General features: G+C 34.9%; 8 protein-coding genes and 2 pseudogenes across 10 annotated transcripts, besides 2 other annotated features; 7 read left to right on the forward strand and 3 right to left on the reverse strand.

Annotated features, from left to right (window-relative positions):
* Positions 1 to 921: 921 nt before the first annotated feature.
* On the forward strand, positions 922 to 1439 carry TVAGG3_0675820 (annotated as a pseudogene). Its single transcript has one exon. A coding segment is annotated over exon 1 (518 nt).
* Positions 1440 to 1898: 459 nt separating this feature from the next.
* On the reverse strand, positions 1899 to 3215 carry TVAGG3_0675830 (uncharacterized protein; the record flags this gene model as incomplete). Its single annotated transcript, XM_001320418.2, has 1 exon — positions 2186 to 3148. One exon carries the CDS (start codon positions 3146 to 3148, stop codon positions 2186 to 2188), a length of 963 nt encoding a protein of 320 aa, XP_001320453.1.
* A 300-nt stretch (positions 3216 to 3515) lies between these two features.
* Positions 3516 to 3686: a mobile genetic element.
* A 110-nt stretch (positions 3687 to 3796) lies between these two features.
* On the forward strand, positions 3797 to 4279 carry TVAGG3_0675850 (protein of unknown function, DUF4106 family; the record flags this gene model as incomplete). The annotated part of the gene is made up of 1 exon (XM_051242557.1): positions 3797 to 4279. A coding segment is annotated over one exon (483 nt), but the record flags the coding sequence as incomplete, so codon positions are not given.
* Positions 4280 to 4510: 231 nt separating this feature from the next.
* Positions 4511 to 5761, forward strand: TVAGG3_0675860 (protein of unknown function, DUF4106 family; the record flags this gene model as incomplete). Its single annotated transcript, XM_051242558.1, has 1 exon — positions 4511 to 5761. A coding segment is annotated over one exon (1251 nt), but the record flags the coding sequence as incomplete, so codon positions are not given.
* A 356-nt stretch (positions 5762 to 6117) lies between these two features.
* Positions 6118 to 17073: part of a mobile genetic element that runs on past the window's edge.
* TVAGG3_0675880 (protein of unknown function, DUF4106 family) lies at positions 9171 to 9707 on the forward strand (the record flags this gene model as incomplete). Its single annotated transcript, XM_051242559.1, has 1 exon — positions 9171 to 9707. The coding sequence occupies one exon, from the start codon at positions 9171 to 9173 to the stop codon at positions 9705 to 9707; it is 537 nt and encodes a 178-aa protein (XP_051089146.1).
* Positions 11030 to 11991, forward strand: TVAGG3_0675890 (annotated as a pseudogene). Its single transcript has one exon. A coding segment is annotated over exon 1 (962 nt).
* On the forward strand, positions 12059 to 12478 carry TVAGG3_0675900 (protein of unknown function, DUF4108 family; the record flags this gene model as incomplete). Its single annotated transcript, XM_051242560.1, has 1 exon — positions 12059 to 12478. The coding sequence occupies one exon, from the start codon at positions 12059 to 12061 to the stop codon at positions 12476 to 12478; it is 420 nt and encodes a 139-aa protein (XP_051089147.1).
* Positions 12975 to 13567, forward strand: TVAGG3_0675910 (protein of unknown function, DUF4106 family; the record flags this gene model as incomplete). The annotated part of the gene is made up of 1 exon (XM_051242561.1): positions 12975 to 13567. A coding segment is annotated over one exon (593 nt), but the record flags the coding sequence as incomplete, so codon positions are not given.
* On the reverse strand, positions 14704 to 15292 carry TVAGG3_0675920 (KilA, N-terminal/APSES-type HTH, DNA-binding family; the record flags this gene model as incomplete). Its single annotated transcript, XM_051242562.1, has 1 exon — positions 14704 to 15292. A coding segment is annotated over one exon (589 nt), but the record flags the coding sequence as incomplete, so codon positions are not given.
* On the reverse strand, positions 15381 to 15710 carry TVAGG3_0675930 (organellar and viral DNA polymerase type B; the record flags this gene model as incomplete). The annotated part of the gene is made up of 1 exon (XM_051242563.1): positions 15381 to 15710. A coding segment is annotated over one exon (330 nt), but the record flags the coding sequence as incomplete, so codon positions are not given.

The raw sequence follows: 17073 nt of genomic DNA on the forward strand, positions 1-17073 counted from the left end.
AAATGATCAATATTCATGATATGTCATCAGCAATAGCTAATTGATATTTTATTTTGTATTGATATTCATTTTTCTCATATTATACACGATTATATCTCTTTTTTTAAAAAAAGTTTTTATATTAGACATGAAAGTTGAATTAATACAATTTTGTACTAGAGTTTGTTTGTATATTAAATAATAATGATATATACTTCAACATATTGCGTCTCACCATTACCAAAATGTAATTTTGCATACAATTTTCTTTCATTTAACAATGATGTTATTTGAAAAGTGATACTTCCATGATTATTGATTAATGTTCCATCATATATAGGAATGAATGTTAAACAAGACACGCCTGCAGCTGGGTGCATTCGTGGCATTGTGATAAGGCTTATATATAAAGACTTCTCTCGCGATCAGCATTACGTCAAATGAATATTGACCCATTATTTTGGCGATGCGCTAGTTCCAAGTAGAAATGCTTTTGGTATATTTGTATGTCTATATGTTATGAATCATAATCATGGTATTATTGTAAAAAACGTTCTTAGTCATTAAATCAATCCTAGTATCTAAAGATATAATTTAGATTTTTTTGTTTATTGCTAAAATTAAATACAGTATAACTTTCTTTCATATTGTCGGTACTAACAATACAAGATTGTGTTGAAAAAAACTTAAATATGCATGAAAATTAAATTTAATGTGTAAATATGATAAAAATTTCAACTTTACTAATAACATACATAAGTTTCTGATAGTTTAATATAGTTCATATTGATGTGACTGTAAACTATATCAAAAAAATATTTTTAAATATTGTTATGCAAATAATGGGATTTCTAAGGAAAAAATGATTATATTTGTTATATAAAGCAATCTTTTTAATTATTCACTACGTTTATTACATTTTTTGCCGACCATTTACGTAATATGCCTCCACCAAGCAGACGCAAACAACAAAGTCGTGAAGCTAACGAAAAATCAATTGAAGCAAAAAAAACTCCCAAGAAAAGAATGCGCCAAAGGAAGTCGATCCAAAACACTGGACTGCTTCTGTAATTGTTAATGGTGACTCTTATACTCGAGCAAGGAATTTATTTCAAGATAACAATATTAAAGTGCCGAGTGAAAAAGAGTTTTACCGTCATCAAAAAGAAATAGGTAAGGTAATACTAGAATATAAAGAGCAATCTATTAAAAATGCTCAACAAACAATGAAGAAAGATACATTTTTAAGCACTGATTCGCATTATAATGTTGGCAGAAATGCTACAGCGTGCCAAAGTTTAATGATGGACAACCGTGGAAAAGTTGTTGGTGAAACAACTGTTATAAAAAAGAGCTCTGGAGGAGACTTTGAAGGCCAATCCAACATAATGGAAACAGAATGTACAAAGAGGATGATGTCAAATTTTGACTTTACAAAGTCTAACTATTTTTTATATTAGTACATATACACACTTGGGATTCTCATAGTTATATTGATAATTGTCTGTTTGTTAAACAAATTTCATTGTATAATATAAACAGGATATTGAGAATTCCAAAATAGATAGGAAGTAAGATGAATTCAAATGTCTCATTTTATTTGATGAAACATACATATTCTAGCATGCAAACTTATTTTTTTGATCATTACTGGAGCAGTTGAAAATTATACATTCCATTAACCATAGAATATCTAGAAATTTATATGCAATAACGGAAAATAAAAGCAATTTAGGGAATTTAAGAGGAGAGAGGGTCAAAGTTGCTATTTGTCACTTTTCCACAAGAATATAATGGGGAAAAAGTTATCATATAGTTGATCTCATTCACTGAGGTGAGAGATGCATGTAGTGTAATATGTAATGGGATAAACAGTGGGATTACTGCTCTAAGTCCTAGGTTCGAGACACATTGGCTTCATTTTTCTCTTTTTTATTGACGTAAACTGTTCAATTTTTGTGTTCTCCATTCAAATTTCAGAATTTTTTTTGCAGATTTCACGCTACATTCGAAGTTACCTTTTGTAACAACCACCACTGCCTACGAAAGACGAAAGTGTGTCACGATTTCACCCGGAAATCCGACGGTTGTTTAAGAGTAAGCACTTTTGGCACCTACTCAATTTAAGAGCCGGCTTAAGTTTCTAATAAAGATTCTGCAAAAATGAAAGATTTAAAGAGCAAAAAACAATATTTTTTATTCAAAATCAATAAATCGCATCTGTATATGCACTAACTAAAAACAATAATAATTTACCGTCTTTCTTTTTAATTTTCATTTCTTCTGTGATCTCAACTTGTTTTCGATTGTCTTGAGGTATTGGAATAACTGCAAGGCAGTAGGCAGTTGAAAGATGGGACAACGGATTAACAAAACTAGTTTCTATTGTATTTGTAGTTGTATAGTCAAAATATGTATCAATATAACAGCTATCTAAAATCGAAGAGTATGATGAAAATGTAGTATAATCATTATTTATGAATGAGCAATGATAGCATTCTAAGTTACTACCACCAAGTAAGAAAAGCTCGTCACAATTCGTATTATTGATGATATTGTTATAGAACATTGTTATTTGAATTTGAGATTCAATCATTTCATTTACTTCATAATTTCTGTTATAACCAAATGACGAAAAGTTTACAACAATTGAAATTCCACTTTCTATATAAAAGCATGAGTCCCAATTGGCTTGATTGTAACTATCATTTACTGAATAAATTATTTGATTGCCTCCTGTAAGTCTGATTGTATTGCCGCCATAATTTGGAGGACAATTGAAAACAGTTCCTTCAATAAACGAGTTATTATATGCAGCTTGGGAATAAAGAAATTGGGCTCCTTTTGAACCTGTCAAACCTTTACACAAATCTCCGCAAAATCGCCTATTAATCGCAGAATTGGATCCATAAACGTACATTCCGCCACCTGTATCTGGGCTGTAGCAGTTATAGAAAGTAGAATCTGTTTCGAAAAAATCGTAATTACTGCTAGAAATATATATTCCGCAGTTTGATAGATCGTAGAATAAGCATAGATATAAGAAATACTGACTTTGAGATGGTAAAGAACAATTTACGCAGGTTGTAATATTTCCTGAAAATTTTGTTCCAAAATATTTATTCCAGAGATCTGGTAATGTGCCATCTTCATGTTTTGTAGGAGTCATGGTGTATTTTGATGTTTGGATGGATACTAATAGTGAGGATAAGGGTGCACCCACATGTACGTTTATTTGAGAGGAGGAGGATTACCCTCTCAATTTTGAAAGCTTCGTTAACTTAATATCTCGATGAATATTGGATTAAAATTGAATTCGCCCATACCAATATATCTGATACAATATCCTTAAGTTTTACTAAAAAGAATTTTTTAAAATCCCTGCAGATTCGGGGATTTTTAAATTTTTTGATTTTTTTCGAAAATTTTTCGGGAAAAAAAATATTTTCAGAAGAGCCTTAACGGCTAAGTTTTATGTTTAATGTTGAGTATCAAAAAGAATGGGCATCTGATATAGCCATCATATATCCCAGAAGCTAGGGCTGTACAAGATTTAAAAAAACATTGCCGGGTTACCGTAGAGGCCTAAAAAAATCGCGCCTCGGCGGCAAGCCGCCTCGGCATTAAGAATGCGCATCTAAATTTTTATATGTCCTTCTTTCTTTTATTTTTCCCTTCCCTTTCTTTTCTTTTTCTTTTTTTCCCTCCTCTTGCTCTCATTAAAAAAAAAAAAAAAGGGTATTGGGGCTTCCAGGCACTTCGTGCCCTCTAGCCCCGAAGATGTTTAGTATAAAGCCGCTTTTTAACTTCACTTAAAATGCCACGTAAGCTACGTAAGAATATACGTAAGAGGAAGAGAGCATTGAAACATCCAATAGTAAGACTGACACCACAACAACAGTTGCAACAACAAATGCTGAATGACCCCACTATGTTGCAACAAATGTCAAGCAATCCTATGCTTTTAAACCGAGTTCTTGGTGCACAGAGTGGAGGTTTAAGAGCGGCACTTTTAGCGAAAATGGCAGGCTATGGTGGAGCTGCAGACGGAACAGCCTATAACCCTCAAAGTCAAATGAATTTGAGTTCACTCAAAAATCAAATAGCAGATGTCAAAAAGTCAAACATAGACATACAGAAGCAAATAGGTGAAAACGAAAAGAAACTAGAATATGACAGACACACAAAGAAACTCAATGAGTTAAACGTAGAGAAAAAGAAGAAAGAAGAACAACTGAAAGAACTAAGTACAGAGGAATATGCGAAAAAAGTGTCAGAAAAAGCAGCAGAAGTAGCAAAAATGGAACAAGATGTCATAAATTTGAAAAACCATACTACTCGATATAAAGTACTGAAAGATGAAGAGATAAAACAAAAAGCCCTGAAGACATATATGGATAGCGATGAGTATAAAAAGGAAGTTGAAGCAAATGTAAAGGCAGAAAAACTTTTACAGTTGCAAAACCAAACCGTACAGTATGAAAACTTAGCACAAGAAAGTAAAAATAACGACGCAGCCATGCAAAAGGCAATGAAAAGCGCAGAATATATAAAAGCTAACAATGACTGGTTAGATGCCCAAGCCAACGCTAAAGCAGCCCAGCTTATAGGGTCAATAAGGACAAAAATACAAGCGGATGAAGACAGTTCAAATGAAGCTTTAACAAATGCTGACTTTAAGAACGCCTTCGAAGCTCTTCATAGTAAGGTGAAACAAGTGAACGACTTCTCATCTGGAAAGAAACTGAAGTCTGAAGGTTTCGACAAAGAGTTAAAAGAAGTAGCACAAAATATGACGAAAATAACAGATGCAGCAACGAGACAGGCAGTTCAAAGTGCCTATGACGCCGTTAGAGCAACTGTTGTGAAAAGTCAAGAAAAAGAGTTACAACAGACCAAAACAGACCTAGTAAATGCTTTCTTAAGAACGAAAAGTCAGATAGGACATTACGCTGCAGATGGAACATATGTGCCAGCTGGTGGAACTTATATACCAGCTGTTGGAATTTATATACCACCAAACCCTCCAAGAGAAGCACCTGCACCAGGACTACCTAACACATTTACATCGTCACATGGACATAGACACAGGCATGCACCAAAACCAACACAACAACCAACACAACAACCAGCACAACAACCACCTCCACAACCAGCACAACAACCAACAGTTCAAAACCCTGCACAACAACCACCTCCACAACCAGCACAGCAACCAACAGTTCAAAACCCTGCACAACAACAACCACAAACAGAGCAAGGACATAAAAGAAGTAGAGAACAAGGAAACCAAGAATTCTTAAAAAGGCTTAAGGAAGACTATGGTTACCCAGATAGTATTGACTTTAGTGACAGATATAAAGAAGCTATTAGAAAGTTCAAGGGAGGAAATACTGACCCGAACCTATTTAGCTTTATGGTTCAGCACCAAATGGGATATAATTTCAAACCTGGAAAATACAAGCTCGCTAAGGGATATGATTTAATAGCATATCATCCAAATGACATGACTGAATTTACTCCGAGATATTTGATGTCAGAGCTAAATGACAATTCAACTCCCGTCATGAAACGCGTAAAAAATAGAGACGGAACGAAAGAAGAAAGGTTTATGAGTCCGGATGACTTAGAAAGGGAAGTTGTTAAAAACGGTCTCGGAATATATGAAATGCCAGCAGATGAGGTACAAGAAACTCCACAGGAAGAACTAGTTCAGATACAACCAGACATGGAAGAAATAGTTCAGCAACAACAGCTAGAAGAGCCTGAAGGAAACGAACAAGTCACTCCTTTGGAAACTAACTTCACAGAACTAGATGAAGATTTGGAACAGCCGAAAAATCTTGACCCTCAACAAGTGTATGCGGAGAATATGGAATATTTCCAAGAGTCTAAAAAAAAAATTCGGCTGACATAGTAGAAGAATATCGAAAAATGTTTGCCGACATACAAAAGACTCCAACACCAGATGAAAATATTCAGCATAGAATGGAAGTACTGAAAGAAAATGTACACAAATACAACAACCCTTTTTACTTACGAGCATTTAACGTTCAATCTTCGGATGAACTCGGTGAAAATAAAAGGTTAAATTTCAAGAAAACATATAGAAATGAAACATTGTTTAAAGTTCATTCAGAACCTAACCAAGATGGAAACAAACCTACTTTTGTTTCTGCAGACGATGGAACTACAATGAGATGGGGTCATAAAGCTAACCCGGATAGGTGGTTCATAAACTTACAACCACAATTCCAAGAAGTTGTAGACGCAATGGAAGTCAATGGTGAACCAGATATAGCTGGTATTTTAAGCGCGGCTTTAATGCCATTGAAAGATATGAAACATGCAGATATTTTGGACCAGTATGAAATGAACATGGCTGATGGAAATATAACACCTGACGTTCTAGAACATTTATCTCAAAGAACTATACAGAACCATAGAGATGGTATATTTGGTGAAGAGTTTAGAAAGAAAGTTAGGGAGGGAGAAGGAAGAGAACCTATTGTACATGACCTTGCAAACGAAAGTTTACAAAATGTCATAAAAACTTACTTTGCAGACGATGAACTGAGAAGGGATGAATATTTAAGAAAACTCAAATGGACAGTACCAAATGAAATGTTAGTATTGAAAAACATGTTCCTTGACAAAATAAAACCAACTACAGAAATAAATGACGCAAGACTGAAAGATTGGGTAAAAGCTTTCCCATTCACAAAAGATATAGTTGGTAACATGGAAAGAAAACCAGAATGGCTACAAAAACATATATTTGGAAACGAGCATATTCCATATGGACAGGCACTGTTTGAAGAGCTTGAACCGGAAACTCAGGAAAGAGTCATGCAAACAATAAGCGACGACTCAAATACAAACTATGACAAACTCTTTCTAGGATATAGGTTACCTGAGATGGGCGACCAGAGCCCAAAGGCAAAAAGGACATGGAAAATTTGCAACATACTAGATGAACATGAGGCAAAGATGCAACAACTTGAAGCAGAGGGCAAGTTACCAAAGCGACACCAAAGAAGAAGAGTAGAACAAAGTGAAAGTAGTGAAGAAGTAACTTCATCTAGTGAAAGTAGTGGCAATGAAGGAAAAAGAAGAGTTAAAAACTCAGTCAGGAAGAAAGTAAAGCTTGGTCCACGTGGGTTCTATTATGACATATAAATCCAACTATTCTATATTTTTACCCATATGAAATGTACGCCGCTCAGAATATAACGCCAACAGTTTTGGATGCTATGAATGGAAATGTTTCCGAATGGTATAACGAATGCGACAATGCCATTAGAAGGTCAGAAATAGTTCCTGGAACTTACGAATATACAACTGCTGTTTCTTATGGAAACGTAGGTGAGTTTGGAGAAGGTTCTTCAACAACAGTAGATATTGCTTGCGACAGGTTTCATATAATTTCTATTGACAACTCTTTCTTATACGTGGAACAAGACATTGAAATAAAACCTTCTGCCAAGTTGTCTGACAAGAAAGGTTGCAATGGAATTTTCTATGTCGGATACCAATATGCTCCAGAAGTTTTCATGGGATATAAGATATATTCTAACTCTGACTTAGTTCAAACAGTAACATGGGCAAACTATGAATGGTTCGCTTTGAGAAACTCAGTACAACCACAAGCTAGAGAACAAACAGACCAGTATGCAACTATTGAGAAAATAAGAAGACTTGACCCTAACGTTCCAGGAGTTTATGTTGACCTTTCTGGACAAACTGCAGCAGCAGTAACCAAAGTAAAATTGAAACTTAGAGTTCCTTTGTCATCTTTCCTCATCTTCAGGTTTTTAAGATACTTGCCAAACTGGGCAGGAAAAATTTCTATCGAACTTACTCCAAGCAAAAATAACTTAGTCATTGCACCAACACAAGACCCATTCACTCTTACTGTAGCTGGAACTGGTGGAGCCAAGTTCTGTGACTTTTGCAAAGACAAAGTTGACTTAGACTTTGGTTTCTCAAACCTCAACACTGAAGTAAACTACTACTTCAATGCTGCTGGAACTGCTTGGGACCCAGTTAAGTTCACATGCGAAAAATTTGAATGCAAGAGAATAGAAAGCAGACTTGCAGTCTATATGTTGGACCCAGATATTTCAAATGCTTTAGCTGCCAAATATATTGCAGTTCCACTTATGTTCCCTATACACCAAATATCTGTCAAAGACTTTGCAGGTGAAGTTGGAAACCAAAGTGCTGACCCAGGTGCAAGAACAGATATTGCCTTAACAACTGCAATGAAACATGCAGATACTATGTTTGTACTGTTCAGACGAACTATAAATGACTATTCTTGTTTCTACAACCCCGGTATTAAATATCATATAAACATAGATGGCAAATACTATCCAAGAGAAGAATATTCTACAGTTGAGGATATGAGGTCATACAACTTGACATTAGATGCTATGAACTTTAACAACAACTTCACAACAACCATTAACCCTGAAATGCAAAGTTCTATTATGCCATATGTGAAAGTATGGACCCATACAGGAGCTCAAAACACTCAATATACAAATGGAGACCGTTCAAACTTTTGGCTTGGCATTCCATTTGCTGACTCAGAAGACTTTATGGGTGGTATTTCAACTGTTGGTACAGTTCAAATACAATATACTGTGACAGAGACGGTCCAAATGAATTGAAAGCAAAGAAGTTTACAAAACCAATAGCACTTTTCACGGAAGATGCTCTTTTGAAGATTCGTTCGATGAAACCTGCTGGGGCTCCTCAGATTGGTATAACGACAGCTTCCATCGAGCAGATTTTGGCAGCAGGTCAGTAAGTTGTTCTTGAACTGACTTCTCTCCGTCAAATATTGACAGTACGCCAGTTTTGATATAATATTGTATTAAAAACTTTCCTTTAGAAATATCGGTCAGTTTTGTTGTTATATTTTTGTCTGCTTCAAGAACTTTCACCATCTCGGTTATACCAACTTTCTTTGCTTTATGAAAATATTTTGGTTCAGCAAAGACTGCTATTCTATAACATTTTCCATTGTTTGTATAAAGAACTATTCTGTCAATGAACTTGTATTGTTTGTGTGTGTAAACTTTGTTTTGCTTCAATTCGAAGAGATACTCAAATACGTCCATCTTTTTATTCTAAGTAAAATGTCATTTCCGAAAAATAGAAGCGTAAGTGTTTCAAAAGGTTTAATGGCGGTGGCAGATGTGAAGTTAAATTCACCAACTCAAACAAACAGTCAAAGTGTTGTTGTCAATGTCAAAGACAGAGATGTTGAAGTGGGGAAACCATACGAAGACGAAGATGGTATAACAATAGTTCCTGTAAAAGAACAACCAACATACCCTGAAGTTAGCAGAGACTTAAGTTCTGTTGCAGATATTCGAAACGACTACCAACAACCTAAAGACAAACTTAAAACTCAGGAGAAGATTTGTCAGGCTTTGGGTATAATGTTAAACTTGGTCGAACACAACCCTGTAAAAGTGAACTCATATGTCATTGCACCTCATGAAGTTTTGAAAGAACTATTGAAACTTTTGACAGAGGCAGACGATATAAACATCAAAGAAATAGAACCCGACATTGCTTGCTGTGGTGTTTCATATAATGTCATTGACAAGATATACGTTATGAAAGGAGGTGAAACGTTGAACTTAAAATATAGTTTCCCAGACGTCATAAAAATATTTGACGACCACAACATTTCATTAAAATTTACTTGCTAAGTAAAAATGTCAAAACTTCTTGAAAGATGTTTGAAGAAAAACAATATAGACTTTATTTCATGTAAAGGACTTTACACACTTTTGAACGATATGAAAGACCCTGTTTTGTTTGTTCGTGTAGACAAAGGAAAGTTCTATGTCTTTACAAAATATTTGAACTTCTTAGACAGAGAACTTCAAGAAACGCCATGTGAAAGTTTAGATGAAGTTCTTCTCCTTTCAGAAAAACTTTTAAATATATGTAAATGGCAGAAGACATAGTGGTTTATACTATTACGACTAAAACCCTGAGTCATATAATTCTATAACAACAAACTTACAAAGTCCTCAAGGACGATATTGTAAACTGACCTTAAACACGATGACGACTAAAGCCTGTTTTGCTCTTTTGACACCAGAAGACTTTGTTGTTGTGAATGGTAAAAAATACTTCTTTGAAGATACTTACTCAGATATACCACCAACAGGTTTTGTTGACTTATTTAATACTTTAAGGACGGATGTAACATGTGCTGGCAACTAGAGCAGGTTTCATTATGTTTGGATGTCCGACTGAGTTTAGTATAAACGATATGAGCTATAATACAAAACTTATATCTGGTTTTTACTACCAACAGTTTCCTATAACAGGAAAAGGTGTCATACAAGGAATGTCTGTTCCATTGACTTTAAGTACACCTATTTTATATATTGTTTCAAACTTAGGTTCAAAGTGCTATTCGAATGTCGACAGAAACTACTATGACCAAAAGATACTCATGCGTATAAACAACACTTTCTCTGCTGGTTTGCCTATTGTTCATTCGAATGCAGAGTTTTCAGCTTTAGTAAACTCAAACACTTTAGCAAACATAAACTTAACCTTAGTTGACGCAAACTTTGTTCCTGTAAAACTTTTATGTCCTATGTATTTGTCAATGACGGCAGAAAGTTTCGAATTGGAAGATGCAACTGGTGAAAGTATTGTACTACAAGAACAACTTCAACAACAAATAGCTCAAGAACAACAAATGCAACAAATGGAACAAATGCAACAACAAATCTCAAGAATAAAAAAATATTTTTTTTTATTTTTATAAAAAAATGTACAGAATAGACGTTTCAGATTTTTATGACTTCCAAGCGTTCAGAAATATGTGTCCATTTAGAGACTATAACAAAGCAGTCGAGAATTTGAAACGTTTAGTCATTTATGTCGACTCTGCCCCAGAATGTTATGTCATGAAAGAATGGGATGTAGTCTTTAACAAACCTAAGCGACAATAGTTTCAGAACAAGAATGTAAACAGAAACTTAAGAAAATAAAAGTCGTACAAGTTGGTATGAAGATGTTAGATGCTTGGGATATCTTATTGTCAAAGTTAGAAGATTTTTCAGTTCGTGGTATAAAGTTCTATACACCATCTCCAAACTTCTATTCTATCTTCACTGGATATAAATACGAACAAGTAGAATGGAAAGAAAATGTTATAGAAGCTTGGTTAGACCATGTCAAAGAAATTATATGCAATGGAAACGAAAGAGTCTATGAGTATATCTTATGTTGGTTTGCAAACATCTTACAACATCCAAGTGCTAAAAATGAAACTGCTCTCATAATTGGAAAACAAGGAACAGGTAAGAACACTTTCTTTACAGATATCTTATGCAAACTGTTAGAGGGCTATTCGAACCCGAATATGACAAACTTAGAAAACATCTGCGGTAAATTTAACTCTTCAATAGAGAATATGAAACTTATAGTATGTAACGAACTTCAAAGTATAGATACAACAAAGTTTTGAACTCAGATGCTTTGAAGAGTCTTATAACAGACAAAGTTGGAGTTGTTGAAAGAAAATATAAAGACCAAAGAGTTTGTGAAAATGTTGCAAACTTCGTCATGGTTTCAAACAACGCCGTTCCGATGAAGTTAGAAAGTTCTGACAGAAGATATGTAGTTGTCAGAACGTCAGAAGCTCATATGCAAGATACAGAATATTTTGACGACTTAGCAGAAACTTTGACATCTGACTTTTACAACCACTTGTTCTCATATTTCATGACATTAGATATTTCTAAGTTCAATCCAAGACAAATTCCACATACCGAAGAGAGACAAACATTGTTAGAAGCAAACAAGAGTGTATATGAACTGTTCATAGATGAAACTGACTTTGAGTGTTTAGATGAAAGGTCATTGTACGATTCGTATAAACAGTATTGTCAAGAGTATGGTTATATGACAGCGTCTAAACGAACATTCTTGGCAAATGTCAAAAGTCTTTTAGACGTACAGAATGGTGTATATACAAAGAAAAATTTTTCTGAGTAAATTTTAAAAAAAATATTTTTTTTATCCGATAGAAAAGATGACGAAATTCATCTCAGTCAACAAGTACATGTCAGGACTTAAAGAAGAACTAGACCCATTCACATATTTGAATGTTTACTTCTACCATTTTGAAAAGTCTACATTTGACAAAGTTTGGAACATCGAACCAGTTAAGTTTGCTATTGTGACTAAAAATGGTGCGAAATTTGAAGACTTAGACATAGAAGGTTTGTTAACAGTCAAAGAAAGTTTTGACAGAAGGTTTTCAAACCTTAAAGAAGGCAAAGCATACAAACTTGTTATACCTTATGAACCAAAGAAAGCAGACGACTATGAATATTATGAGTCTAAGATAGTTGAAGTTCAAGGTAAATTGGGTAAAAAGATTTTAGAGTCTAAGCCGGTGTTTGCTCCTAAAGAGGAAGAGAACATTGACATTGACCCAGAAATGTTCTAAAAATAAAATTTTATTTTTACATGTCATATCTCTTCTCTGGCTCTGGTTCTTTCTTCTCTTCTTCTACTTTCTTTTCTTTCTTTTCTCTCTTCTTCTTCTCTGGTGGAGTTATGTCAAACTTCTCAGAACCATATTTTTGTAAAAGTGCTTTGTCATTTAATAGCTCTTCTATTCTGTTTTCTATTTCATTTTCAAGAACAGCGCATGTGTCTTCTTTGCATTCTAAGAAGTTTTGTTGGACTTCATCTCTCCAAGAGGCGTCATCTCTGTCAACAAGTCTGTCATTGACAAATTTTAAGACTTCTCTGCTTAAGGTTTTATGGTTCTTGTCATATTCCCAGAAACAGAACTTTAGAACAAATTCACCTTTCTTGTTTACACTATGTAAGATTTTATGGTCGACAGATGTTTTGCTGTCGAAAAGCTTGTCTCGAATATAGATAGCGAAATCGCTAGACATTTCCTAAAAGATAAAAATTTTAATTTTTCTAAAAATATGTTAGAAAAAAAGTTTGCTGACATTGACAAGAAATTTGAGAATGTTTTAAACAAGAACAAGAGGAAGTTGGAAAATGCTCAGATAAAACCCATACATGACAAGTTCTTATTTGCTCAGAATGGTATAACAGGTCTAATTGCACCACCTGGGTCGGGTAAGACTTTCACTTATCTTAAAATGGCTGCACAACAACAAGAACTAGATGAGAAGAACCCATTCTATGAGTTAGTAGTCATTTGTAGTACTTCTGGTCAATTTGACCAAACCGTCAATTCGTTCAAAGATATTATAAAAAAGTCTAAGTTAGTATGTATAAAAGACTCTGAGTTGTTAGATTGGATAAAGAAGTACCAAAGAAGAGTTTTGAAGTACAATGCTATAAATGAGTATGTCAATTCTAAGTTTAAAGACCCAAATGAGGAAATGCAGAGAATATTAGAGAAGAAACACTTCAGAAACAAACAGAAAGAGATAGAATACATTTCGAAGAAATTGCAATCTTACGATTGGAAGACTTACCCTCACAGATGTCTTCTTATCTTAGATGACTTTGCTTCTCATCCTTTGTTAAAGAATAGAGAACAAGACATGTGTCGAATTCTTAAGAAGCTCAGACACTTTAACATTTCAGTTGTCATTTGTGTACAGACAGCAAGAGTTTAAGTAAGGATGTAAAGAGAATACTTACTGATATCATACTTTTCCCCGGATTGTCCGAAGACGATTTCATGGAACTTATGAAAGAGTCCATGGCAGGTAAGTTTGACAGACATGAACTATGGGAGAAGTACAAAGTCATACAAGACCCTCATACTTCTTTCAGAATTCACATCTACGCAAACAAAGTTCAAATTGTAAAAAGTCAAGCGTAAAAATGTAAGTGTTTGAGTCTTAGTCTGTTGTGGTGCTGGGGCTGTCGGTTCTTCTGGCTTTGGAATGGACTCGGTTGGTGGTACGTCACATTCGTTTGTGTCCTGTCGGAAGGAAGGACTTTTCCTGTCGGAAGGAAGGACTTTTCCTGTCGGAAAGAAAAACTTTTCCTGTCGGAAAGAAAAATTTTTCCTGTCGGAAAGAAAAATTTTTCCTGTCGGAAAGAAAAATTTTTCCTGAAGGTCGGCCAAAAAGTTCTCAATTTTCGAAAATTTGAATGGTTTACGGACGGACAACTGGAAAAATTTTTCCTGTCGGAAGGAAAATTTTTTCCTGTTGGAAGGAAAATTTTTTCCTGTTGGAAGGAAAATTTTTTCCTGTTGGAAGGAAAAACTTTTCCTGTTGGAAGGAAATTTTTTTCCTGTTGGAAGGAAAAACTTTTCCTGTCGGAAGGAAGGACTCGGAATGCCAGAAGGATTCGACAAGACAATTTACCATCTAGAGCTACCTGAGCCATCTTTGGTGTCAAGCTTGAAAAATAAATGGTTCATTTACTCTTCCTCTTTGAAGTTGTCAAAATACTCTGTTATTTTTTCCTTCAGTAGCGGCAAATCTTCTTTGAATGTAAGTATTGTACAACCTTTCATATCATAGTGTGTTTGAGGTAACGTATCTTGAACTATCTGTTTAACATCTTCATTTGGTGTCATTGAAATCGGTAAGTTTTCGCGATAGAACCAATTTCTGTCAGATTTGTAAATCTTAGCTAAGTCGTAAAAGCTTTTGTTGTTTCTTCTGACTAAATGCAACATAACCATATCTCTGTCTTCTTCATTTTCCATCTCTTCAGTGTAAATCATATACTTATAGTTCTTTTCCTTTCCTTTTGGTACCGAACGTGGTATTCTTTTCTGTATGTTTTTGTCTTTTGCTTCAAGCTTGTTCTCTAGCTCTTCACGTTCTTGTCTATGAAGTTCGTCAAGAAGTCTGTAAATATACCAAGCGTAACGAGGTGAAGCCCACATTGCAACAGCATTTACAAGAAGTCTATGTACATACCAACCTCTCAAACCATTTGGCAATTTTTCACGATTTTCATAGAGTTTTGGCGACTGGGGTTTTTCTCCCACTCGCTGTTCTTCACTGTTTTTATAGAGTTTTGGCGACTGGGGTTTTTCTCCCACTCGCTGTTCTTCACGATTTTCAGAAAAAAGTCTGTCTCGCTGTGCTTCGCTCAAAAGTTCAATAGTGCTTTGGTTCCTAAACCAGTCTTTAGGAAGCTTAGTATCTGGAGCAAAACATGCTGTCAAAATACTTTGCATTTGGTACATGTCATCTTTGACCGAACGAATGAGACGTAACTGTTTGTTATACTGAACCCACTCGTATTCTTCACTTATGGCTTCATGAACGATAGCAGTTGTTGTGTTCTCTGTTGTTGACATTTCTGTTCTTACATACAAAATAAAAAAATAAAAAAAAATAAAATTAGCGTTATTTTCTATCTTGTATAAAAGACCAAAAATAAACGCTTTACATGTATTTTTCAGCAACTTCGTCAAATACTTTTATAGCTTTGTCGATCTCATCTACTTCAAACGTTTCTTTACCTCTCGTGGGAGCACCATACAATTTCTCAAACTTTTCAAGTAGTTCTGTTTCAGCAGCTCTCATATCGTTAACAAACGCAACCTTAACTCTATTGACTATACTGTCATATCTTTGAGTTATATTAAATGTTCTTCCTATCTTATATCTCTTTGTATTGAAGTCCTTCGGTTTCTGAACGATGTAAAGTAAGCCTTCACTGCAACGTTCCGTATCGAATGAACCATATGTTATGAAATTATATCCAACAACTGGGTCAATCCAGAACAAAACTACTGGTATAAGACTTTTGTCTATAAGATATGCTCTTGTTCCATAGAATCTTACCGATATCATAAGCTCAGGATTTCTTGTCAAAATTTTCTGAGTAGAAGCATTTCTAACCCAGTCGTGTGCTTTCTTTCCTTCAGATAGTGTTAAAATGTCTGACAAAGAATATTTTTTGTATTTCTTTGAGTATCTTACGTTTAAATCACCTATTCTAACCACTTTGGTCTCATTGTCTATCTTTTTAACTGTTTCAAACTCAGTGCTTGTCATTTCCTGTCTTTACATACAAAATAAAAAAAATATTTTAAAAAAAACTAACGCTATTTTTTATCTTGTATAAAAGATATGATTTCAGGGATTTTTTTGACGAAGTGCAAAAGTTCTCTTCGTCAAAAAAATACAGTTATATCATGAAATTTGGTCATTTTTTCACGATTTTCATGAGTTTTAGGCGACCCCGGGAAAAGTCGGGGTCGCAATTTTTTACGATTTTCATAGAGTTTTGGCGACCCCGGTTTTTTCCCTACTCGCTGTTCTTCACTGTTTTCATGTGTTTTAGGCGACTACGGTTTTTTCCGTACTCGCAATTTTTCACGATTTTCATGAGTTTTTTTTACGATTTTCGAATGGAATCTCGTTCCTCGGTTTTCCGCGGGACGCAATTTTTCACGATTTTCATAGAGTTTTTTTACGATTTTCGTACGGAATCTCGACCCGCGGTTTTCCGCCGGTCGCAAACATATGAGGAAATTCATGAAATTTGGTCATTTTTTCACGATTTTCGTACGGAATCTCTACCCTCGGTTTTCCGCGGGTAGCAAACATATGAGGAAATTCATGAAATTTGGTCATTTTTTTCAGCAAAAATATATTTTAGATCTAACCAGGTCACTCGGTCACTCGGTCACTCGGTCATTTTAACTTCTCTGAAAAAGTGTGACAACATGACATTTTGACAACAGTCCAGGAAATAGACTTCTTCGTAAATGTTTTTGTTGAGATTTCTTCGTCAATGAGCGTAAATCAGACAAAAATGAGTTTTGGTTGAAAAAACAGGTGGAGCCAAAAGTGGCTCGACCTCAAAACAAGCATTTCGTGAAGAATATACCAACCCGCGGAATTCCGGCGGTTGCTTTTTATACAAAACATTTACGAAGAAGTCTCAACAAAACAAGCATTTCGTGAAGAATATACCAACCCGCGGAATTCCGGCGGGTGCTTTTTATACAAAACATATACGAAGAAGTCTCAACAAAACAAGCATTTTGTGAAGAATATACCAACCCGCGGAATTCCGGCGGTTGCTTTTTTATACAAAGTTCAACGGGTGAAAGAATACGAAGAAGAA

This window comes from Trichomonas vaginalis, chromosome III (genome assembly GCF_026262505.1).
Source record: "Trichomonas vaginalis G3 chromosome III, whole genome shotgun sequence".
NCBI lineage: Eukaryota > Parabasalia > Trichomonadida > Trichomonadidae > Trichomonas > Trichomonas vaginalis.